The sequence below is a fragment of the Anopheles ziemanni genome (assembly GCF_943734765.1).
Source record: "Anopheles ziemanni chromosome X unlocalized genomic scaffold, idAnoZiCoDA_A2_x.2 X_unloc_1, whole genome shotgun sequence".
Classification (NCBI taxonomy): Eukaryota; Metazoa; Arthropoda; class Insecta; order Diptera; family Culicidae; genus Anopheles; species Anopheles ziemanni.
In genome coordinates, this window is record NW_026689707.1 from 497,072 (window position 1) to 524,700 (window position 27,629).

At 44.0% G+C, this 27,629-nt stretch overlaps 1 protein-coding gene across 1 annotated transcript; it reads left to right on the top strand.

Moving 5' to 3' along the window:
* The first annotated feature begins 2,438 nt into the window (after window positions 1–2,438).
* LOC131291483 (uncharacterized) lies at window positions 2,439–27,629 on the top strand. Its single transcript, XM_058320704.1, is given in 4 exon segments — window positions 2,439–2,636; window positions 2,697–2,789; window positions 3,761–4,086; window positions 26,843–27,629. Coding segments are annotated over 4 exon segments (1,404 nt in total).

Consider the following 27,629-nt stretch of genomic DNA (forward strand, 5'->3'; position numbering starts at 1 on the left):
GATCGATGCTCTCCGGAGCAGTGCGTTCGTTGTGGGTGTGGAACGGCTGAATGTGTCGCCGATCGCGAAAGGACGCCGGCAGAACCGCACCGCAGTGATCGGGCATCAAATATAGCCCTACGGTGCTGTATCGTTCACCTAGCTCAGCAGACACTAGCAAAATACTGATTTCCACTCGTTTATCCACAGACCGCAACGCTGGGAAACGTAATCGATGAGACGCCGTGTGCCACCAGTCCTGTCGTCGAAGCGCATCCAGTTCACGCTGCCGATGCTCAACGTTTCGCGATGCCACCAATGTTGGAACGGGGGGGTGTGCAGCACAAGTCGTCAACTGAGCACGGAAGCGCCGATAGTGTATCTGGATGGTCCGGATTGCACCGATCTTCCTTTGATAGATCGCTCGCTGCTTACGCATTGCAATCGTTGTCCTCCAGTGAGCTTGAATGGCTATCGTTGCTTCCCGGAGCCGGAGGTATTGTCCCCTTTCCTGGATCCCAGCAGCGTAGACTCGAAAGCGCTGCTGGATCGCAATTGCTGCTTGTCGAACGGTTACAAACCGATCGCGTTCTTCGATCATAACACGGTGGCCACGGAACCAGCGCTGAATGACGACAGCAGCTATTTTCTTCTGCTTGTACTCCCCCCTATGCAGCTCCATCAACCGTTTTGCTCGAAACCGTCTCTGGATTGAGATGGTAACCTCACGCAACCGCACGCTCGTCGCCCAATCAGACATTGGCTCGTCCTTCATCTGAGGGACGCTGGATGTAAGATGGAAAGTGTACGCTTCTGTGCCGTTCTGTTGTGAAGTGTTTTCTGGTTTCGAGGAGTGTGTCGTTGCAGCTATTTGCGAAGAAAGTATCGTGTGCGTAGAAAGTGCCGAGTGTCCTGTGGTTGAAGTGTAGTTCGTTGGTGCCGTAGATCCGAAAGGTGCTGTGTGTGCCGTTCCTGGTGCGTGTCCTTTTTCCGTGGCGTGGTTTTCCGGTGATCGATTTGAATACGCCATCGCTGGCGTAGTTGAGGTGTCCGCCATCGCGGTGTGCCTCTTGTTATGATCAATGGCGTAACGCCATTGTTCGAACGCGGCCATTTCGTCGCGGCCGTGCTCGTTGCCTGAATAATGCACAGGTGGTTCGCGGGGTCGCAGCTCTTCCCCGTGAGAGCCTGCCGTACAGTAGCGGGATGTTTGCATCCTCGCCTTTATCTCCATCGCTTCCAGCTCCAATAGCTCCATCTCCATTTCAATGGCCTTCCTCCTTAAGAGGATCTCCTTCTGCCGCGCCGTGCGATACATTCCGCTGCGGCTCCGCGTGTCTCCTTCGTGTCCTTCAGCGAAACGGATGTCCTGGGCCGCCAGTCCAGCTTTTTGCACCAGTGTAGTGCCTTGTGGAGGGACGGCCATCCTGTCGCTACGCACCCATTCCGGGACCCAACTCGTGGTGGTATACGCCGATAGGGTAGTGCTGTGCGACGAACTTGGCGTGGGAAATTGACCGCTTTGACCCCGGCGCGGTGTTACGCCACCGATTGTGGCTGCCGCTGCGTGGGTATTTGGCCACTCTTGCCCGCCAGTCCCGTGGGGGTACAGCCCCCAAACGGGCATCTCCTTCATCCGAAGTGACGCTGCTTCCATCACTCACTCGCGAACACGAAAACGCGGATTACTTACGACCCGAAATGATGGATTTTTCGAAATCCTTTACCGTAACTGAGTTTTATTCATAAAACTCGAAAGACTATAATTTTTTGGAATGTTGGAAACGGTTCCAACGTTGTGCAAAAGCAAATAAAGAAAAGAATTCCTTAGGGACCGCTGTGGTGCGGAACCAAAAAATTAGTCTTTTTATTAAACGCTTATGTTTGCACAATTCGCTCATCGCGCCCAAACGTGCCCTATTTATAGCCTCCTGCCGGCGAAGCTGACGCCAAGGGTCATCGCTCCTCTCGATCAGCCGATCCGTCAGCTGATCGATGAAGTTCCCTTTTGGCTTATCACTATCATCAGGCTGTCTGTTCTAAGCCGAATTGACAGCTGGCGTTAGAAGCAAAAGTGTTTCTAACAGATGTTTTTCAAGAATAGTTAGGTTGTTGACCTCGATCGCGCAAAGGTTTTTGCGCGCATCGTTCCCTGTCTGTTTCATAACATCCGGCCCGCTGTGGGTCATGCTTACTTGGCTCGAATGCCCTGACGCCGGCTTGCCATGGGTCATATTACTAGGGTGCAATGCTCGCGCACAATGAGTCGCAACTTGTTTATGAGTTGCGCTGTTTCGATGCGTTGATCGGAATTTGCTTATGCTGCATCTTTATAATTTCGGTTGAATCAAGTATGAATAGATTGGCATCGATCAATAAAAGTGTGTCTGGTTAAGATTGTGGATAGCGTATGCTACAAGCCGGCTATAACCCGCCCAACTCGAGTTTATAGCATTCAAATGGCGGGTTGGGATCCTTCTCTCTGGGATCGCACCGATCCCAACTACAAAAATACTGCCCGAAGAAATGATGACTGGGATAACATTTCAAACGAATTCGGTGTCGAAGTTTATAAGCTGAAAGATAAATGGACGTCTTTACAATCGACGTACAGAAAAACTCGGTCATCATACAAGCAAAGTTGGTGACTGGTTCCGGTATGTATATCTGCATATAAGTGAAAAACAATTAATGTTATCGTACGCAACTACTTTTAGGATCTGACGAAGTTACCCAGCTCAACATGGTGTGCGTACCATGCCATGGAATTTTTAAACGCAGCCTCGGAATGTGGCAAAACGATTGACACAGTAAGTACATAACTTTTATCAATAAACGATACTAACAAATATGAATAAAAAAACTAATGTAAGGATTTTCTTTCTTGAGTATCTGAAGTATCTAGACATCCGAAGCGGCATTTACATTCAGTAGTATATTTGTTTTAATTGTTTAACAAATAATTTGCTACATGCATTCTTATTCCTATGGCCTCTTGACTGGCGCGTGCACTGCTTGCCGCAAAATTTGACAAATTTGTATTGGTTTGTGACGAGAACAAGATGCGGGAATCGCTACTTGTTATGCGTTCCTCTCTCCTTATAAAATTGTGCAAGTAAATCGTAGCCATAACAATTTTTTTTGCATTATCCTCCTTCACCTCTATCGGCTTTCTAAGTACGCGGAACCTTCCACTAAGTATTCCAAATGCCATTTCTACAGTGCGCCTTGCATTAGAGTGCCGCTGATTAAAAAAGCGCTCGATCGATCTTCTTTCAGTAGACCCTCCAAATGGCCTTAGGCAATAGCTGGTTAATGGGGAAGCCTTATCTCCCAAAAACATGTAAGGAACTGACATGTTGGATGATACGTCCAACGGGGCTGGGTTTGAAATGTTACAAGTATGTTGTTCAATTTTTTGAAAAGTTCAGAATCACGAAAAACTCCTTCGTCAGATATTCTTCCTTTACTTCCCACATCGGCATATAAAAAATTACTTTTGGAATCTACTACTCCTAACAATACTACGCTGAAAAATTTTTGTAATTAAAATAGTAAGTTCCACTATGAGGAGGTGCTTTAATAGCAACATGTTTTCCGTCTATGGCCCCGAGCACATGTGGAAAATTAAACTTCTCTTGAAAGCCTTGAGCCACTTTCAACCATTCATCTGGACAATTGAGGAGCTACAAATAGAAAGAAGAATAGTATTGTTTAATTTATTTTTCTGTAAATATAAATATATTAATAATTCTCTATATCCTATATTTATTCATATCAGATTCAACATCATGAAAATGTGGAATGCATCGAAATCGAGGTATTGGAGGAAAGTTCGATGCCACATACGGGTTGTCCAACACCGCCTCCAGGACCATCACGTTCCTCGACTCCACTATCTCAAGGACCATCACGTACGTCGACTCCACCACCTCCAGGATCATCTCGTACGTCTACTCCACCACCTCCCAGAACTCCACCGAACCAGACCATCGCAAAAAGAAAAAGACGATGGCAAGAGGCTACCATAAGCTATAATGAAGAAGTAATGGACACTTTACGAACAGTAGGATCTGCCACAATTGAGCTAATCAACCATCTTACACTGTTTTCAGGGCCAATTCGTCCGTATCAAGCTGCTCTTTGCCGGTAGTAGGCAGTCAATTATACGCGCATGGCGTCGTTAGGAAGCACTTTGGGCTTGTTAAGTTTAACTTTGCCGTTACCGGTAGCAACATTGGCGCGCCGAAAAAAGGTCGCGTTCTCTGTTGTCTAAAGTTCCGGGATTGTTTTAAAAATAAATGATGACGAGTCCCACGAAAGTATCTTGCGATATAATGAAACTATCTTGAATATAAATCATCAAACGAGAGGGGGCATTGGGGCATTACTCTCCAGAACAATCGCATCCATCTCTGCTCCATTCATACAACGGTCGCCATCAATTGCACAAATAGGTACATCTTAAATTTTCCCAACTAGCAAACGGGGACCACTTTCCGGAGTGGGGCAGGTATTTTCGCACAGTTTTGGTTAACACTGCCAGCTATCAATGGTTGATAGTGTGGTGAAACCCACCAGTACTACTTAAGGGACCTGATCTTGTTCCTTGCATACAACGGTCCCGAGCAATCACCTCGAAAGGTAAATCGCCGAGTCCCCCAAGGTTAACGAGGCACCACCTTCCGGAGTGTAAAAGGGTATTTCTGCTCTGTTTGTAGTTCACACCGCCAATTACCATCGGTTGATAATGTGGTGCCACTATCAAGAACAGAAAGGGACCCAGCTACAGCGAGATGTGTAGATACTACTAGTTCTTTTCGTACAGCCATGTCCACCAATTGTCCTCATTAACGCGCGCGTCTGAAAACTATGTAGACTCATTCATTCTATATAGTCAAAGACCATGTTGACAAATGCAATACTACGGGGCTCAAAAACTACAACATTTACTAAATACATTACAAGCACAGCGTCAGACCACCTGCTTCACATATACGGCGCATAGCCGTTTGAACTCCCTTAGATTTCGCGCTTGTTTAATCTCTCTCGGCATCCTGTTGTACCATTGTACTCCTTTAAAAAACAACGAATTTCGGGCGTTTCCAGACAGATACCTGGGAAGTCTCGGCTCACCGGCACTACGAGTGTTATACCGATGCACGTCAGACCCAACCACTATCCTTTCCCCCAAATACGTTGGTACCAGGCCTTTCAAAATTTTGTACACAAAGACTACAGTTTGGAACACTATCCGCTGTTTGACCGACATCCACTGTAAGACGTCGAGCATAACAACCGAAGGAGTATACCAGCCGCAACACAAAATCATTCGCATGACTCTGTTTTGCAACCTCTGCAGTCTCTGTAACTGTGTTTGATTGCCGAGAAATAAAATTGATGCACAGAAACCAAAGTGCGGTGCTATTAACGATTTGTAGAGCTGAACTTTTCCGAAAAAATTCAGATTGTTGCCCAATCTACTAATCACACCACACTTTTTTGCCACTTTTGAGGTGACATTGTCAATATGAGGCCCAAAAGACAGTTTTTCGTCTAATATAACTCCCAGATATTTTATCTGGGAAACTCTGTCGATTGGTTCCTGATTGATGACAATAGCTGATTGGTCAGTAATTTGTCTCGAAGACAATACCATGAATTTGGTCTTCTTGATGTTTAAGGCCAATTTCTTGTATTTTAACCAACCATCTAAGGCATCTAAATCGACATTCAAAAGCTCCTTGGTCTGTTTTAAATCTTGCCACGAGACAAACAAGACTGTATCGTCCGCAAAAAGATTGATTTCACATGACTGTAAAACCTTTTTCATGTCGTTTATATACATAATAAACAACACTGGACCAAGAACACTTCCTTGTGGAACCCCAAGGGTGTTTTCGATAGGGTTTGAACAACAGTTCATGAAAATTGTTCGTTGCGTTCTTCCACTGAGATAAGATGCGAACCATTCGAACTCAACTCCATCGATACCGAACCTTTTGATTGTTTCCAATAACAAAGGTCGCGATATCGTTTCAAACGCCCGTTTCAAATCCAAGAACACTGCAACATTCGGTTGTTTTCGCTCCATTAACTAACTTAGCTAATAAAAGGTTCAGCGCAGATTCACAAGAATGTCCTTCTCTATAGCCCGACTGTTCCTCTGGTGGAGGAGAAGTTATTCCTGTCAAGATACTGGACAAGTTGTTGTTTGACAACAAGTTCCAACACCTTTTCAAGTATATGAAGCATGTTAATCAGACGAAACTCCTCCGCATTGGTGGCTCCTGACACTTAAGGAATTGGCACTACTAAGCTAAAACAAATCGATTTGAGCTTTTCAATCGATATTGGTTCGAACCTGAATTGTTGTTTTGGGTTACTATTTGGTCTCAATGCCAAAGGTTCAGCCACGGAAGGAATACTTTGATGAATAGAGTTGACACTATTAACAAAAAAAGTGTTAAATCTTTCAGCAATGGTGCTTTCCTCAAAAATGGCGCATCCTTCAAATGTTACACTTAAACCAGGCTTATCCTCTGGCTTTAGCATAGACTTGAGGATTTTCCACAGTTCCCTGCTATTACCTTGGTGGTCCCTAATCTGGTTGCTAAAAAACTGTTGCCTTGTTTCTTTCAGACGTTGTGTATATTCATTCCTCAAAGCGGTGTATTCCTACCACTGCTGAGAAATGTTTGTCCTTAAGCACTTTGCACAGGCACAGTCCCGCCTGCTTTTAAGTCTGGCTATATCTGTGTTATACCACTTGTTTGAATCCCTACAGGCAATAGTTCGGTTCACTGTAAAGGTTTTCATGGCGTTCTCCAGAGTATCCCACAATACTTTAGCCGTTTCGTTAACACCAGAAATTGTACTCTGCAAACCCTCTCTAACGAAGTTACAAAGAGATGGTTTGGAGTATCCGGTCAAACAAGAAATACGTTTTTGGACAATGTTGGAATGCTCATTACGAAGGCTCAACCCTAGAGTCTCGTGGTCAGTTATCTTGAGAGCCTACACCGTAGCAACTGACAAAGACTCAAAATTGCAATATACATGATCAATCAGGGTTCTACTCAGCCTCGTGATGCGAGTCGGCTGGTTAACCAGTTGTTTCAAGTTGACTGCTTCCATTGCTCTTTTTAAGGGAACCGACTTTTCAGTGTTCAACCAATCGATATTAAAGTCACCAACCACAATATTACGTTTATTGAAATCGATGAATCTGTCCAGCCACCCCTCCAAAACACCCACGAACCCAGAGTCACTAGAACTAGGTGAATGATAAACAACTCCATAGTTCGCCGCTGTCACACCGCGAGCAACCGCAATACCCAAAAACCAGTTGCCCTCTTTCATTTCATTTAATAAAACTTTGAAAACAACCGAATCTCTGGCATATATTGCAACTCCTCCAGTATGTCGCGAGTTAGACAAACAAGATTCGACACGGTATCCTGGTATGTGAAACTGATCACTTCAACTTCCGTGACATGCGTTTCGGCAACTAGAACCATCAATGGTTTAACTTTTTCCTCTGTCGTACGCAACATTGCATAGTTGGTTGGCAGCCCAGCAATATTAATATACAATATTTCATACTGCCGAACAATATCCCAACCGTCTTGCTATTGCGTAGACTTCTTTTTCTTGTTCAACTCCTTCTGGAACATTGGACACACACTACTATTTGCAGCATGGTTCGTGTCGAAGTTGTTGGTGCTCAAATTATTAGCCCGTTCGCAGTTGACACACTTAAAAACAACAGACTTACAAGTTGCTGTTTTATGTTTGTCACCGCATTTTGAACAGGCCAACTCATTTTTACAGTCATTGGTTATATGTCCAAACTTTGCACACTTGAAGCAACGCAAAATCCTGACCGCTCGATGTATACGGCACGAATCGAATCCAACCTTAACCAGGTTCCGTCCCTCAAGACACCGAGCTGAGTCCTCATCAATGTCCATAATAGCATTGAACTTTTCAAATTTAAGCATATTATTTTCGTATTTCTTTAATACCTTGACATGAGACCACGGAATTCCCTCATTTTGAGTTTTGAGGTAGTCAACCAATTCCGTTTCCAATACCAACTAATTTCATCCTTGCCAGAGGCAGTGAAATCGTGTATGCCTCACCAAGAGCTAAGCCTAATCTAGCTTTCACGGCATTCAAGTTCTCACCAAGAGGAACTTTAACCGAAATTTGGCCCTCTCCACCGTTGCGGAAGTCCGAAAGCTGATGGCGCCTCGGATCAATCTTAGTCCGTATGTCGGTCCTAGTCACAGCGCAAGACTGACTAGCTTTCGGAATGATCACCAATCTTCTCTGCTGCTTTTGGTCCGACTGACTACTAACGGGTGCTGGTGCTGGTAGTGCTTTAGCAAAATTACCTGCGTCAAAATGTTTTACTGTGGTGGAAACAGAACTGTTACCACCATTCGTCAATGTTTTTTTGACCAAATTAGACCAAGTCCCAGAATTACTGGTTTCATTTGCTAAAGGTTTTTCGGGTTGCAAAGTCGAGACTGGGACCTTATTATTTACAAGCTTTGGTTGCACGACCCCGCCCGGCTTGTCAACAGATGCCACCTGCAAATCCGGCTCACTGGGCCGACGCTTGTCAACACCATTACCGAGCGATGATGCGTGCGACCTGTTGTCTCGCTCTAACTCCTCTCTAAAGCATTGCAAATCCTTTTCCAATCTCTGACTAATTTTTTGCTCGACTGTTTTAAACATTTCGTTCAAACGCTCGATGGTACAAATACCAACACCCGAGGGCTCGTACGCATTCTTTCCCGGCAATTTTTTTGCAACGCAAGCGTCACAACGAAAACACAAATTTAAGGGGACGGTAAACGAAGCGTAATCGCTAGTATAATCGTGAATTACGCTGGCCTCTCGTGTATCATCAAATTTCGGGCCAAGCGTAATCTGATTGTCATGTTCAAGGTTGTTATATACTCTTGTGGCTATAATTGTGTATTAACCTTGGTCATGTTTACATCATCTGTCTATTTTAAAAATAAACAACTGCGGTTTGTTTACGTTATATGTAAACGTTTTCGTGAGAAAAGTTTTAAAAAGGTGATTATTCAAAAATGTCGCAAGAAGTATCAACAGACTACGAGAGCGATGATTCTTCTCGCTCTCCTCCTCGGAGGAGGCGTCGTTTTTGGATGCAGAATTTGTTCCTCAACCGGAACGAAACGGCGAATCATCTGCTCACCGACATAACATCCCAGGGACTTCAGGAAACGATCGAAAAGTTTTTGCGAATGCAAAAAGATGATTTTGAGCTTCTCCTTTCGATTGTTGGTCCAGCAATTACCAAAATGGACACAAATATGCGCAAAGCTATCACTCCTCCTCCTCCAATATTTATTCCGGGTAAGTGATTTGTACTTGGATGTTGGACAATTATTTATTATTTGTTTTTAGGTTTCGCGGCACTCGATAGGTAACATTGTAAAGGAGGTGTGCACTTGCATAAATAAGGAGCTTCGCGATTATGTAAAGGTAAGAAAGAATGAACACAAAATCGTATATTAAGTTAAAAGTTAACAAAACCAACTGTGTCGGTAGCGTTGGCAATATGGCATGCCGTTATAAAGTTATTCGCAAAGTGATAGGTGTGTCAGTTTTCAGTCATGTGATATAGAAAAGTGAAATAAAATAATCAATGTATTTATTTTTTTTTATTTATTCATGATTTTATTCATCATGTGTCTTCGCTACTTCCAAAATGGCCCGTTGGATATCCATGATGCGACGGCGTTTTCGTTCCGGAAATGTGCGAAGCACATTTGCGACGTATTTCGCAAATTCCTCCGGATCTGCACTGTCCGGTGTCGCGCTTTCTGGCGATTCACCGGGCATTTGCAGCCGATGGGGGAGGGCTTCACTCTCACCGTTTCCCTCGCGAACAGGGACAGGAGTTGAAGTTATGGGAAGGATCATGTTCCTGATAGGAGAAGAAGGTGTGGAGGAAACGGAAGTGTTGGGTGGGGGAATGAAGGAAGTTTCCACGAGGGAACGGGGAGTGAAGCCCTCATCGTCGTCGCCAAGCTGAAAATAGATAAAAATCGTATATGTATTTATATTATGCTTCTCCTCCTTCTCGACCATTATAATTATACATACTACATATCTTCTTCTTCTTGGTGTAACGACCACTTGGTCATGCCTGCCCCGTTAAGGGCTTACGAGACTTTTACCCTATGTGTACGTGGATAGTCAGTCCTCTCGTACAGGGGAGGGTCCGGTCTCGGTTGGGATTCGAACCCACGCCGTCGAGGTGGTGAGCCCCGGTGCTGATGGGCCGATTTTCTAACCGGCGCTACCGCTCGGCTGTCGCGGACCCCCCATACATACTTCATATAATTAAAGCTAATTTTACATTCTCTTTTATTCTTTTAGTTACCCTCCACCCAAGAAGAATGGCTGGCAATTTCAAAAAAATTTGAAGAACGTTGGAATTTTCCCCATGCAATAGGTGCTATTGACGGAAAACATGTCCATATTGTTGCTCCCCGAGATAGCGGTTCAGAGTACTTTAACTACAAGCGGTTTTTCAGCATCGTACTCCTGGTAGTAGTGGATGCTGACTATAATTTTATATACGCAGACGCTGGGGGCAAGGGAGGGATATCCGACGGAGGAATATTTAAAAACACACGGCTGTACCAGAGGTTGGAAAACAAACAGCTAAACATTCCACCTCCAGAACCGTTGCGGGTACCCTACCGAACCGCAGTTCCGTATTTTCTCCTCGGTGACAAGGCATTTGCCTTTACCGATTACTGCATACGTCCGTATGGTGGCGTCCATAGTCCAGACTCCATTGAACGAACGTTCAATAAACGACACTCGAGAGCTCGTATGCCAGTGGAGAACTCCCTTGGCATATTAGCTAGCCGCTTCCGGGTGTTAAAAGGACCCATACATCTAGAGCCCGATGTAGCGAAAAATGTTGTTTTAACAACAATTTTTTTACATAATTTTTTGCGCAAGCGGGCCTCAAGGAATACATATACACCCTCATCTGCTTTCGATAGAGTCGTAGATGGACGACTAGTGGAAGCCGAATGGAGGAGTGAAGAGCCTATGGACGGTCTCCAGCCTGTTTCGGTGAGAACTGCAAATGCCCTGTTGGCCATACGTACGCACATGGCTCACGACTTGAAATTTAATAATGTAATTTGAGCTTATGTTAGAAACGAATTATTATTCAAAACTAATAAAAAGAAGAACTTAAGTAAAACTTCAAATGAATGATACTTTCTTCATATTTACACCTGTGAGTAAAACTATACTATCCGTGCAAAACAAATGGTAAACAAATAGGTTCCAGCCACTCATCGATCCTAGCTAGTTAATGAGCAATAATCGATAATCCTAAATATTAACATACTCTCCAATCCAAATACATAAAATACATACACTTAAATTAGCATTATTAGTTCAAACAAATAATAAAACTCAAACTCACCGTGTCAACATGCTCGGCGTCTTGCGTAGCTTCACCGACGAATGCCATCGCATGGTACCCAAACCATTTGGGGTTGTAAACTTCGTCATGGGCTGAAAAATAAATGGTTTCAACATTAATTCGAAATAAAGTAAAAATTAAGCCCTTTTAAAAACATACCTGCACCACTTTGGAGGCTATTTCGAACTTTTGCCTTGGTGCTTCGATAGCAGCCAAGGAGTTTCTTCCACATACACTTAGCCTCCGCCAACGAAATGTTTTCATTGGCTGCAATCTCAGCCCACGCGTAATTTTTGTGTTCAAATTTTTGTACCCCTTGTGCTTTTTTTGCCACAAAACGGGCCGCTTCTGCACTTCGTCTATTAAACGAAGGCTTTTTTCAACGTCCTGCAATAAAACAATCCATTTCAACACCATGCAGAACTCCCGCACTCGATTTGGTTATGATTTAATCACACGCGTGGCAAACGTTCGGATCTAGCTGTACTTACCAACTTTTCGTAACTTCGTCGATTTTCTTGGCTCATTGTTTAAATCTGTTCAAATATCCAGAAAACAGTTACAACGCAACGCAACAAAATAGTTTGTAATCTACTACATATTTTAGCTTTTTTTTATGTATGGAGTTCTGTGTACACTAAAAACTCGACCAATACTGAACCGTCGCTTCTGAAACTTTTCACACATTAAGTTTAAGTACTGCAGATGTTGTTGAAGGTTTGCTTGATCACTATTTTTTGATAAAATTATCTAAATTTTACAATTTAAACTCAGTTTTACTAACACTAACAAAACAAGCATGTAAACAAATGTCAAGGTGTATCCAACATAGTTACCCTAAGGTTTATACATTACGGGGAAATTCATGAAATTTCATACATTTAAATTTGCCGTTATTGTAACTAATAAATTAATTCAAACTTTCAAGTAAAGAGTAAAACCATAATTCTTTTCTCAATCCCTTCGTCACCGAGCAACGCCGGGGCGTCAAGCTAGTTGTACAATACAATCGAAACAACTGCTTTGTTTGTTTACGTTTTGATCATATATTTACAACCTGTCATACAGATTACGCATGGACGAGCCAAGATTATAGGGTCAGAGAGCCAAAATTCTTTCTGACAGATTGAGCAGCTGAATTACGCAATAACATTAGCGATTACGCTTCGTTTACCGTCCGCTTTAGATTGTCTTTCAACAATCTAACTACACTTTTTTTTAAGGAGGTGCAGCGACGATGAAACACACCATCACACACTCCCTTGCAAAAAACAGGGTCCTCATTATCATCTACGGTCTTGGAACATTTCGCACAGTTTTGCTGTTCCATGACCGTCACTAAATTTCCGGGGGAAAGCCTCAAAGCCAAGGGACGCCCGCGCACATACACATAAAACAGTCACCGACACCGTACTTACCTGTGTTACACAAAAGACAGGTGACGCCGTTGACTGCCCGCCAAAACACGGTTCTAAGAAAACCCGTTATCTGGCGTGGCCGTCGACATTCACACAAACATTTCATGTTTTCGATCTGTCAATCGGTCATATCGGTCGCGTTCCTTAATCGCTCCGCTAAAATTGTAAAATTTGTGCGTTAAATCAGTGTTGTTAACTATCGGATCTGCTCTTCGTTAGATAGTGATACATGTAAGTCAGAAGTTGAAATACGCCGTGCCGCTGTATCTGTACTGCTGTACGAATAGAGGTGCGCGTAAGAGGAGTAATGAACTGGATTATTAGCGATCGGAACTAGCCGAACCCTAAGAGGATTTGCGTTTATAAGGAGTGGATTGAGAAATAAACAGCAGTTCTGAGTTCGGGCTGCGACTAGAAAGCAAGCGGAAGTTTTTGTGTCTACTCTTTCCACACTTTTATACTTTACATACATACTGTTCATAAATATCACTCACGCTTATTAGCAACCTCTTCACATTATCACGTTAGTTCGTTATCCTTGGCGTCTGTGTTTTGTTCGCGCCAGGCCTGAGCTAGAATGGTGTCCGTTTGTTTAGCCTGTGCTAATGAATTTGCCCCAGACGCGGCTACGATGCGATGCTGCTATTGTGAAGAACTTTTTCATGATTCCTGCACCACTTTGCCTGACGATATGGTGACCAATATCAAGCTACGGCATGATGTTCATTGAAGCTGTCCTGGCTGCACCAAAGCTCTTGCCAATCCAAGGAGCAAAGTTATGAAGGAGGTCGGCCTACAGGCGGGGCACGCCTCCGCGATTAGCTCAATCGTTTCATCACTGAAGGACGCTATCCTCGAGCCGTTGTCCACCGAAATGCGTGCTATGGTGGCCCCATGGACCCGGGCCCTTCCCACTCTTTCGGAACCGGCTGATGGTCTGACAAATGGATCTCCACGGCGTCGTGGGCCTTCTTCAGATGCTGTGCGTAATTCGGCCTTTTCAACCATCCGGCGGGCTCAACCTCCGGAATTGTTCGAGACTGTCGCTGAGAGGCCCCTTGATTATGCTCGCGCAGTGATCACCGGTTCCAGCATTTCTTCGCCGAGCCTAGTTGCCTCCCAGAACGCCAGGCCCCTGCGCTTCTGGTTGCATCTTATGGGCGTTGCACCGGGTGTCACCGTCGATCAAGTTGTCGCTTCGGTGCAACGCAGGCTTGGCACCGACGATGTGATAGCATTCTCTCTTCTGGCGAGAAATGTGAATCCGGCAACTCGCAGTGCTCTCTCCTTCAAGGTGCGGATCCCCATGTCCTGCAGTGAGAAAGCTCTCTCTTCCGAAACTTGGCCTACTGGTATCCGTGTCCGGGAGTTTGTGGTCCATACACGCCCAGAGTATCGCTTTCGTCAACCATCTCCATCTCCACCAGATTCGCCACTCTCACCACTATCGTCCCGCCGTGATACTGGGCGTCATCAACACACTGCTACCCAACACGTAAACAGAACACTTATACACTCGGGCACACCTTCCACTTCAACACCTGGCACCAACTCATTCACCGCTCCTGGTCATCCTTCACACACCACGTTACCCGCCGCTGACCCGCCACGCAAAAGGAAACGAGGGCCGGCTCCTGATATCAGCCCGAACCAGCCCAAACTGGATACCTTCTTTCGGACAAAGTAATCGGGTTGGCATTTCTTTCACTTATCAGAATCCTGCCATAACTACACTCCCGGTTAACCCACAATCATCGCCTCATACACTCACCATCACGAAAACATCTGCCAAGCATCGTCCTGTCACCCGTCATCAAAATCACAACAGATCAGGACTTTCTATCTACTACCAGAACGTGCGCGGTCTGCGTACGAAAATCACTGACCTGCGGCTGGCTCTTCATGAATCGGACTATGATATTATTATTTTCACCGAAACTTGGCTCATCAACACCATACCCACATCTTTCTTCGCCGATGGACGCTACCGCATTTATCGTTGTGATCGCGCTCCCGATAACAGTATTTTTTTCTCGCGGTGGCGGTGTCCTTATTGCCTGCAAAGCTGCCTTGGTTTCATCAGAGCTCACACCGTTTACTGACAATCTTGAGCAAGTCTGGATAAAAGTGCAATTGTCCAATACCTCTGTTACTGTTGGTGCTGTTTACATTCCTCCAACCCATACCACTAATCTAGTCACTATCGATCTCTTACATGATAGTATTCGCGATATGTCGAACCGGACTAGTGATCGTGATCCGCTGTATGTTTTTGGCGACTTTAATAGATCCGATATTGTATGGAAGTGCTCCAACACATCGTCACATGGTGATAGTTTTCAACTTTCCTCGTTCACACACTATGTGCCCGAGTCGCAAACTATGGCCAACACTGGATTCACTGATGGCATGACATTCAACGGTCTATTTCAAATTAACGCTGTTCGGAACTCCTTTGGCCGTCTGCTCGACTTGATCTTCGCTAATCTCACTGCAGCTTCAAGTGTCGCCGATCCAGTTATAAAGTGCCTTAAACCACTACTTAATGAGGATTCATACCATCCTGCCCTGATTTTAGATGTACAGCTACCACATTCACGTCAAACCAGAACTGCGACTCCTGGAGGTTCTCGGTTGAATTTTTATAAAGCTGACGTCTCCCGACTGACCGATCTTATTGCATCATTTAACCAAAGCTTCGATTGCAATGCTTTCAACTCGATAGACGATGCTGCAAATCATTTCGTTGCTTACATGCAATCTGCAATTAAAGCATGTGTGCCAGTTTTCAAAGCCAAGTCGGGGCCTCCGTGGTCTAATGCTACCCTGCGACGCTTGAAACGCATTAAAGTGTATGCATACAAACTATATCATAGAACGCAGTGTGAAACACACAGTAGGCATTATGCTTTTGCTCTTGACAATTATCGTGCCATGAATCGTAAACTTCACCGTTTGTATATCAACCGATCACAATCAACACTGAGCTCTAACCCAAAGCAATTTTGGAAGTTTTTCAATCGTCGTCGCAAATCCGACTCTATTCCATCTATGATGAGCTACAATGGTGAATCCAAAACTGAAGTCCACGACATATGCAACATGTTAGCAGACCGCTTCGCCGATACTTTTCGCCCCACAACTGCGAATTCTACAACACCGACGAATCCTACAATAAATATTCAACCTGACGTCATTGAATTTCATCCACCGACGATTGACGAAGTTCTAGTGTTATCAAAACTTGACAAACTGAAACCAACGGTCACTTCGGGTCCTGATAACATCCCGGCCTATATTCTTAAACACTGCAGAGTTGCTCTTGCCCCGGTGTTATCTAAATTATTCAACGCATCACTTCTGACAGGCACATACCCTACAGTCTGGAAACACGCGCGTATGGTACCAATCCATAAAAAAGGCAGTCGTAGTGATGCCCTTAACTATCGAGGAATCGTCTCACTATGCGCTTGTGCTAAAGTCTTCGAACAAATTATGTACACGCCTCTGCTCAATGCTGTCAGCAACTACATTAGCCCTTGCCAGCATGGATTTATGCCTAAACGCACCTCAGCCACCAACCTAATCGAGTTCGTGAGATTCTGCCTGCAAAACATGGACCGTGGCTCACAAGTCGACGCCGTCTACATCGATTTCAAAGCTGCCTTCGATAGCATCTCGCACAAGGTGTTACTCTCCAAATTGTGTAAACTGGGCTTTCCCGCTTCTTTTATCGGCTGGCTTCGTTCGTACCTTCATGGTCGAACCTTTCAAGTTGGTATTGGACCAAATCTATCGTATACCTTTGCCAGCTCATCGGGTGTTCCACAAGGCAGTAATCTGGGCCCAGTTTTGTTCCTGATCTACATTAACGATCTGGCGTCCATTCTACCAGCCGGCTCATTCTTGATGTATGCAGATGATATCAAGATATTCTCGGCTGTAAAAAATACGGATGACTGTCTGCGGCTTCAAAACCTGCTCGGGAAACTAGGAAATTGGTGCACTGATAACAATCTGCAGTTATCTCTTGAGAAGTGCTCATCTATTTCATTTAGTAAATCTCGACACCCGCTTCATTACAATTACGTACTTAATGACAATATCCTGTCCAGAACGTCCTGCATTCGCGACCTTGGTGTCCTGCTTGACTCGGAGCTTTCGTTCCGTGAGCACTACGAGTACGTCATCTCTAAGGCCAATCAACTGCTGGGTCTCGTTTTAAGAGTTTGTCGTGACTTTCGCGACCCGATGTGTATCAAAGCTGTATACTGTGCAATTGTACGCTCCGTTCTTGACTATTGTTGTGTGGTTTGGTCTCCACAATCTGCGCACTTCATCACCCGCATCGAGAGTATCCAGCGCAAACTGACCCGGTATGCAGTTCGTCTTCTTCCATGGCGTAATAACCAGGTGCTGCCTTCTTACAAACAACGGTGCCTTTTGCTGGGCCTGGATCCTCTTGACAAGCGTCGTCAGGACATGCTGTGTTCGTTTCTATTTAAACTGCTGAAAGGCGAAATCGACTCCCCTGCCCTTCTGGGTGGGGTCAACTTTTATGCACCCAGCAGATCACTTCGTACTAGGTTTCATTTCCGTGCTGAACGTACCAGAACAAACTTTGCGCAATGCGACCCGCTACAAGTTATGTGCAACAATTTGAACTCAGTGTTAGACTTATGTGACATTAATCTTTCTACGTCAGTGTTTCGTGAGCGCCTACGTCTTCGTCTCGTCTAACGATTCTGTCATCACGCGTTTTAACCCGTTTTTGTAATATATCCCAGGTGGCAGCGGGAACTCAAAATTCCATGTCACGTCTACGTCTCTCCCGTCTCTACCCGTTTCCACCCCTCATTGGCCCACACTTTTTAAACGATGTGCAACACCGTTGATACACGCAGCAGGCCATCCTACTCCCACCTTCGACCCCGGATTTTCGTACTCGCTCTTTTGGGACTAAGTCAATTTTTCAAACAGTTTTCAGTTTTGCAAAACATAAAGAAATAACGTCGATTTGATCAATGACCTTGTTGGTCATTCAAACTTAGTTGTTTCAATTTCAAACTTATTACAAAACTTATCAGATTAAACGTACTTAAAAAGCATGTCCATAATGCACTTGAAATGATTTCAGCACATTTTACAACGGAAATAAACATAGAAAAGAGATTATGCGTTCGATTCCATCATTTTCAATATGATTTACGTCCATGTATTTGAAAATAACAATGAAAATCAAATTCACACTTCGCTTTCAATTTCAATCGCTCCGTGCCAAGTCAAACCGCCTACATTATTATGGGATTTGGTTGTCCTGTGGACAAAGTTCATTGCGGGTGGATAAATTATTTTTTTGACCGATTTTTCATGCAATTGTTGAATGGCAAAACCTCAACCACGTACAAAAAAACATTATCAAATTTAAAAAAATATTGAACAGATAAACTTTCGTCACACGCAATTTTTGTTCAACGATCACACTTAGTTTTGGCCACCATAGTCTCAAACCCTCGCTCACAGTCAAGCTGTCAGGGGAGCGTTCAGTGATGGCAGCCGCCGGGACCGGCTTGGAGTGCGTCGAGCGCAGTGAAAGTAAAGTGCGTAAATTAGTGGTGTTTTCGGTGTTATTTAGTGATTATTATCGATAAGAGTGAAGAAATTGTGCGTGGGCTTGCTTTGCGGTTCATATTCGGCCCGAAATTGGAAGTTGTAGTGTTGTTTACATCGCTACTCTTCCGCATGGTGAGGTACTGCTGCTGCTGGCGTCCGATCCGATCTCGAGGAATTCATCGGTGGAAAACGGAAAAAGATGAGTATTTTATCATATGTTATATTATTTATCCATGTTAACTGTTTTATATCTCTTTTTATTTGCAGGAGCTGTTTTGTATGGAGTTGGTTTTGGCTACCACTTGACCTATGTGGGTCCGACGGCGTACCTCGGAATCGCGTTAAACTTGGCCGGATCACATTTCCAGTGTTATTTTGTGTGTTTAGTGATATGAAGTGAATTTTAATATTAAGAATAGTGTAAATTAGCGCCGATAATCAATTAAACAGAAAATAAATGTATGTTGTCAACAATGTATGGAACTGGCGGACTTATGTTTGCATGATGACCATCACTACACAGGGTACTCGGGGGCCGCCATTACTGGCCCATGCGCATGCGCAAAATCGCCCACGAGGGTATCTCAGACCCGCGCATTTCACTGTCACAATGCGCGGCAAATGCGCGCCAAATGCGCGGGGTATACAACATTTTTATGTCACGCGTGACATTTTCTGCCTCTGGGGACACTTAAGTTGTGTCGTGAAGACCTATGAGATCCGACGACTTTACAAATAAATAAATAAATAAAAATAAACACTTTCACAGCCACTGAATAACTATAGACACAATTATCGATGATCAGATCGGACAATATCCTTTCTTTTCATGCGATAATTACACAATTTTGTGGAGCCCACACAAAACTAAACTGCACTTGTCAACACGACTCTGACATAATTCGTACTTACTTATATTAACTTAAAGATTTTTTTTTTTCGTTTGATATAAAACAAATTAAATTTACTACAAACTATCATTCAAAATAGTCTTATCTGGAAAATAATTGATATTTAAAGCATCTATCGCCGACATAACATCTCCTAACGAAAAGATACTATCTGAATTTTCTGAATTTGTACCATCATCTTCTTGGTTTTAAATTGGCAAGGGACTATTACTATTTGAGGAGCTGTAATCTACGAAAAAGCGTTTTACTGCGTCTGGGTATGGGATTTTTATTTTTTTTATTTCTATTTTCACGGTACGGGCCGTATTGTACATAATTAAACTATAGACTATATACTAGAGAACTGATATCTCCTTATCCAATGTGGGTCACGTCGAGGCTATCAGGGCTCTCGTTGTGGGAAATCACGCTGTCCGGAACCGTCCTTGACAGGGATCTTCTGCTTCCAACTCTTGCTCGTTGGTGGGGAGAACCTTCAAAAGTTGACTTGCAGAAGGCGTTCTATCAAGTACCGATTCATCTTGACGACATCCCGAAAACGGCCATCACGACACCTTTTGGTCTCTTTGAATTTTCTTTCATGACTTTTGGGCTAAGAAATGCAGCTCAAACCTTTCAACGCCTAATACACGAAGTTGTTCGTGGCGTTTGATTTTATTTTTCCCTACATCGATGATCTGTTATCGCGTCGTCATCACTAGAAGAACAACGGGAACATTTGCGCTTGCTGTTTGAGAGGCTCAAGCAGCACAACTTAACGATAAACGTTGCTAAAAGCAAACGTGGACGAGAAAACCTAAACTTCCTGGGACATTCCGTTTTCACCGAAGGAATTAATTTCAAGCAAGCAAAAATTTCAAGCTTCCGTCTTCAGTTAAGTAACTAAACAAATGTTTAGCGTTGATTAACTTTTATCGACGATTCATACCGAACGCGATCCAAACGCAAATACCGTTATTAGCAATGACACCCGGAAATAAGCGCAACGATCGTACACCGTTGACGTGGACCGACGAAACAAAAGCTGCATTTGAAAAATGCAAAATTAAACTCGCCGAGACAACCCTACTGGCTCACCCCGTTAAAACAGGTTAATTGTCGCTCTGGGTTTACGCTTCTGATATCTCCGCAGGCGCGGCCTTTCACCAAATTGTCAACGATGAGGTTCAGGCGCTTGGATTTTTTTCGAAGAAATTTTACCCCGCTCAACTACGCTACAGTACATACGATCGTGAACTCACTGCGATATTCCTCGCAGTGCGACACTTCAAGTTCATGTTAGAAGGACGGAGTTGCCACATATATACAGACCATAAACCGACCATCTACGCTTTCCAGCAGAAGCTTGATAAAGCATCCAACAGACAAGTTCGCCAATTGAACTTCATCGGGCAGTTAACGACAGACATCAGGCACATAGTGGGCAAGGACAACATCGAAGCAGATCTACTCTCTCGTATCGAAAGCATCCAAACTGTGCCAGTGCTTGATTTCGACGCGCTAGCTGAAGACCAAAAGACCGACGGCGAACTACAGGATATTCAGCAGAGTAAAATCAAATCTTCATTGATTTTAAAATATTTTTTGGTTCCAGGCGAAAAGCATCAACTGCTTGTGATTGTTCGAGTGACCGCATTCGTCCTTTCGTTACAAAGCGGTTTCGCAACGCAGCACTTCAGGCAACGCATCATCATTCGTGCAACAGCCTGCTTGGTCGAGTATTCGAAAGGACAGCATTGCCTTCGCCAGAAACTGCATCCAATGTCAACGCTCGATAGTGACCTGACATACGTAGTCACTAATAGCGCGGTACCCAGCAACGGACAACCGATTTTCGCACATAAATATCGATATCGTGGGACCCTTCCCTCCGAGTAAAGGAAACCGGTACTGTCTTATAGTCATCGATAGGTTCACTTGGTGGCCGGAAGCATTCCCCATACCGGACATGACCGCGTCTACAATCGCCGAAGCTCTAGTCTCCGGATGGATATCCCGATTCGGTGTTCCCGCCTTCATATCGTCTGACCACGGCACGATGGAGCGAAGCCGGGATAAAAATCTAAAATTCATTTTTGGATTTCAAAAAAATGAGATATGTTTTCTAAAACTACAAGATGAAACTAAGAAATGACCCAAAAACTAGAGCCTCTGTTCTTCCAGGTTCCGAGAAACGGCCCGTCAAAGTCAAGATTTGTGAAAAAAATTGCGTGAAAAATTGAAAAAAATCCATCAACTTTGAAGGTCTGTAACTCCTATAATAATGGTCGGAATCGAATTTCAAGCACGGTTTTGGAAAGGTATATTATCATGCTTTAAAATTGTTGACAGTTTAAGTAAATTGAAATTGAATGTCACAAAATATTAAGCATTGTTTCGCAAAACTCCTGGAAAATTTTCCAATTTTCTGTTTTTAACCTTACGCCATCGCTAAGGATTGTAAAAGATTGTAATGTGATGCATACCCACTTATAGTCTAGAATGTTTTGTAACAATAAATGATGGTTTTTTATGCATATACGCGCGAACTTTACCTGTTTTTTTGAACTTCGTATGTGAAGCTTATAGTTTATCACCTACTAGGCGTCTCCATCATGCCAAGCCAAGTCAATGGCAAAGAATGAAATTTGGTTTGATTTGCTTTGAATGTATCAGGTCACTTTTACTTGGTCTACAGCTCACAAACCCATCTTTTTATACCCAAAATTCCTCGGAATAATGTACCCTACACTAATTCTTCATTCTGTTTGTACTCTTACACATCAAATACGTTTTGATATCATAAACATTTTGAAAAACAGTGTTTCTTGCAAGGAAAACATTAGGTATGCGTTAGAGTTCATTGAAAGTAGAGTAAGCATCAATCACACTGCGTGTAGAATAATTGAAATGCAAAAAGCAGACATTTTGCGACACATTCCATCTTCTTTGTGTGATTCACTAAGCATCGTATTGTTGTGCTCGTGGGGCATTGACGGATCTAGTGCACACATCATTTACAATCAACCGTTTCATGGTTCCGGAGAAAATACTGCATCAGACAGTGATTTAATAGTATCGGCATTAACGCCTATCCGTCTTTCGTTCATCAGTGACGATTCAGATATCATCTGGATGAACTTGATGCCCCAAAGTGTTAGGTTTTGCAGGCCAATTGTGATCGAGTTTGCGAGAGAGTCAAAAGAAAAAGTTATATAAACAATAGACCAAATCAATTATACAATTCAGCTAAATGAAACAAGTAATATGGCGGTAAACTATTCATTTTATATAAGTTTAATTGATAGAAAAAATTGGCATTGTCGCTCAGGCACACAAGCGATGCGCAAAAAAGGTAGGCGGGGCTCGGCCATCGATAAGAGATAAGCGAAACAGAACCAGTACGACACGCAACGCACTTAGATTCGTAGTAGCCGTTAGCTTAGCAATAAAAAATATGACGGCCGGCGCTGGATCAATTCCAGTCGCGGCGCGTCATATTTTTTACACATAAAAAGATAAGCAAGAAGTATCCGCGCAAGGATTATTTTAGTAGACAAGGATATAAGACATCGCTAGCGGAGCATGTCCTGTGTTGTGAACTACCCAAAATGAAATAAAGGATCATTAGTAGCTAAGTAGAAGAAATTGCGTCGGTTTTATTACTATTACTAGCTGATTAACCCGATTTCATCCGGGTAGAAATAAATTCCAAACTGAAGAGTGTTGGCATTCAGTATCAGTTTTCAGTTTTACTATCTTAAATTTTGCTATGTGCTGAAAATTTTAGTATTACCTTTTTTTAGTCGACCAAGCCATGTAAATATACATTTTGCATTCATTACTTGAATGTGCTTCCAGCTTAGTGCAAGCATTTGAAATTAATCCATTAAAGCAAGTATGAGACAAACTGTGCCTAAACCACAGTTGGACCAAAACAACAGATAATCGACGATTATTTAAGAGCACTTCTATCATCACCCCGCGATATTTACGGTGTTAGATAGCGTCTTTTTTTTTAATCCGTCGTATCTGTCGTAAGGTGGCATCATAGTTTTTTAGATATTTTCTATCGTTTAGGTCAGGGGTCTCCAAACTACGACCCTCACCTCCTTAGGTAAATGTGGCCTAACGCTACGGTTATTCCACCCAATGCGGCCCGCGTTAAAAAAAGTTTGGAGAACCCTGGTTTGGGTGATTGAAAATTATAGGCAGGAAGGAAGCATTAGAATGTTGGACATTTCGCACTTGAAAAATTGGCTTTCTTATAATTATGTTTGGTTGATTTGATTTGACCGATTTTGTATGATTGAGAAAGTTTATTACGTAGGAGAGATGAGATTGAGCACTCAAACTGTGACCATTCGATTTAGTGACCCCAAATTGTACAAAAATGATACCCATATTGCATTGTAACCATTGTTGAGCTAGAAGGCAGGATGGTAGCCCCCCTTACCCCTTCCGCCAAATGGATGAAATATTATCACATGATGGCTACATGTTTAAATAGTATGTGGTCCAATTTTTGTAAGAACCCATTCCATAAATGACGAATTATTATTATTTTTCATCATTTTAAGCGATAGGTGTTCGAAAGGGGGGCAGGGAAGGAGGGCATTCGAAAGAATAAAAAATTAGCTACATTCCAGTAAAGTTTGGTACAGATAGACTTAGTAGATTTTGCGTAACATGATATGATAAGAATGCACTTTTTTTTCGTTAGAGCATTGCAATTTTTTTACTGAAGAGGAGAAGCGTAAAGGGAGTCTGATGTAAGATTGAACATTAAGAGTGAAGCTATTCGATTTAAAGACCATAAATAACTCGAAATTGATACCCATATTGCATTTTTACTACTTTTGTGGTAGGGGGTAATATGAGAGCCCCCCTTTCCCCTTCCCCTAGATGGATGATAGTTTAACCCATGATATGTCCATATGTCAGCAGTATTTGTACCAATTTTTGGCAAAATTCGTTCAATAATTGTGGAACTATAATTGTTTTTCATTAATTTTAGAGGGTAGGTGTGGGGGAGGGGTAGGGAGGTATGGGGATATCAACAAACGAAGTTCAGATCATTCAACCATGGAAAATTAGCTACCTTCCTGCCAAGTTTGGTGTAAATGGGCCCGGTAGATTTTGCGTGATGCGAGCACATACATATATATATATATACAGGCAACGGTGACTTTTATATATTAGATTCGCTACCTTCCTGCTCCACCAAAGAACCTCACCCGTGGTAACTCTTTCAGGACACTAGGTAGCAGCCAGGCGAGATGCTTTAACTTCCCACTTTGCCAACCATCGCGTCGGATTTTATTCGAAGTTCCCCGCGAACTGAGTTCCCCTTCCTGTTGCATAGGCCCCCGCAAGCCTGCAAGGTGCGAACTCGGTTCAATGCGTCCTCCGGAGAAGAGTCTAGGGGGATACTGGCTAAGTGGTTAGCTACTGTTGTCGTTCGTTCCCGGAGCACCTCAGGACCGGCATCCTTCGCGGGCGTTTCGGTGCGGCGACGAACCAGAACGACAAGTGGTGGCTCCAGAGAGGAACCTAGCAGCCGTTAGGTTCCACGACGCTAAGCGCGTGGATTCGTACCACGATAAGGAAGCGTACGGGACACTGGCAGAACAGAGGACTAGAGGACGACTTCAACGAAGGTGCTGAGCTAGATCGCATCCGTCAACGGACGACCCATCACCCTCGTGACCGCCTCGCTTCAGCTGGCAGTGAAGACCCGACGACCTACAGGCAGTAGGAAGACGATACGACATCGTTTCCACTGATAGAGGACCCTTTGAACCACAACCAAGATGTCGCAGAAGGAGAAGCTGTTCGTGGACAACAAGAATGGTGCTTGTAGGCTGTGCACACGACCCGACGGAGCCGAAGCAAACATGGTCCAGTGTGACGACTGTGACCGTTGGTTCCACCTCTGGTGCGCCAACCTCACCGCATTACCAACGGAGAGCGAGCCTTTTTTGTGCATTAAGTGCAAAATTAGGCAACCTAAACCATCGACATCAAAGGCATCGACCGACAATGAGCGGTCGTTGATATCGGAGCTAGTGGATGCTCTAAAATCCATGAAGGGCGTCACAAACTCAAGCCTAATGGAAACGCTTCTCAGGCGGGAGACGATGATGTCTTTACCCGTATTTGATGGGAAGCCCAGGGATTGGCCGCTCTTCAAGAAAACCCTGGAGGAGACAACTAAGCAGGGCAATTTCTCAAACCTTGAGAACTTATCTCGGTTGCAACGCTGTTTACGAGGGGAAGCCGAGAAATGCGTGAAGGCGCTAATGCTTGACCCTGAAAACGTGAATGCCATCAAACTCGGGCTGGAGGAAACCTTTGGCAGACCGGAGCTCGTTTACCGGAAACTGGTGAGAGATGTGAGCAAGATACGAGTTGATCATCCATCTAAGATTCCAGAACTTGCCGATGCCATCGACAACTTGGTTACAAACGTTACAGTGCTAGGCTGCACCTCATATCTAAACGACCCCCGGTGATAGATGACCTCGTAAACAAGTTGCCGTTATCATACGAGCTAAAATGGATCAAGCACGTTACCGGACCTGTGACATTGTGCGACTTCAACAAATGGCTGGAACTGCATGCTCGAAACATCCGGCGTCTGTCAAAACCAAAGAATAAAGAACACGTCATGGTACACGACGACGAATACCGCGATACACAGCCGCAAGTTCCGCGATACACAGTCCCGAAGATCAAGAGGAAACTAGAATGCCCAGAATGCAAGGAAACCCACTGGCTCGAAAACTGTCCGACGTTTGGACGAAAAGGCTGTACGGAAAAATGGGCGATCGTTAAGAGAATTGGTCTGTGTCACGGTTGTCTTCGGTACACGAACCACAGACTAAACGATTGCAAACTGTGGAGAGAGTGCAATATCAACGGCTGTACAGCGAGACACCATCCTGCAATGCATGATACTTCAAAAGGTATCCCGGTGGCGGTATCTGGAACAGTGAACCACCACAGATTCAAGCAAATGAGAGAAAAGGTGTATTACCAGGTACTCCCGGTGACATTGAGGAATGGGCCAGTAGCGGTGGAAACGTTTGCCCTTTTGGATGGAGCATCATCCTTAACATTGCTAGAGAACACGGTGGCGGATCAGCTGCAGTTAGAAGGAGTGAAAGATCCTCTAACGATGAAGTGGTTGGGAGACATTGCGACTTTGGTGGTCACAATTTTCAGAGTCCGTCTCACTGCTCAAGGACGCACGCAACACGAACATATTTTAGAGGACGCACCATTGAAAATCTCAATCTTCCGGTGCAGTCGTTAGACACGAAAAGATTGCAGTCGAAATACAAGCACCTGCTGAATGTTCCAGTAAAAAGCTTTAAAAATGCCCGCCCGACATTGCTTATTGGCCTAAATAACAGCCATCTAATCGTGCCCATCAATAGGAAGGCTGGGCCACCGAACCAACCAATCGCGATAGAGACAAAGCTCGGGTGGATCGTGTTCGGGAAAGAAGGAGAGGAGATGTCAAGTTCACGCGCGGCTCCTGAACAACTGATGATAATTAAGGAGGTAGAGGACGCAATGATAAATAAGTACACCTCAACGGCGGACCTAGTTGTGAAGGAGGCAGTAGAAAAAATCACAGCCGAAGAGAAGGAGAATCCGGCAGCAACAAAGATTTCGGACAATGAAAGCTTGTCAATCGGTGGACCTTCTTTCCTGACAAGCGATGAAGCGGACTGGCCCAAGAAGAGAACGGATCTCATCACCGAGGAAGAGATCGTAAACTGCCATTCCGAACAGGATGTGCTTATAGACGTCGATCGTTATTCAGACTGGATGCGACTGGTACGTCACCTGATATTCTTGCGGAAGTTTACTGAATATCTTAAAAATAAGGCCGCATTCAAATCCACCGTCAAGATGTCGGACGTAGAAGCCGTGAAGAACTATCTCTTCAAAAGGGCTCAACGTGAGGGCTTCCCGGATGAAATGGAGCGATTAGAAGAGAATGAAGCAATAAAGCCGAAGAGCGCAATCAAAACGTTAACACCGTACCTGGACGAAAACGGTGTTATGCGTTGCAATAGCAGATTAAAAAATGTGGAGTGCTTGCCGTCATCTGCCAGGATGCTGATAATCCTGCCACAAAAGAACCGCATCACCAAGCTAATCGTCCGGGACTGCGATAAGAGAAGTGCTTGCATCAAGCCGACAACGTGGTTGTGA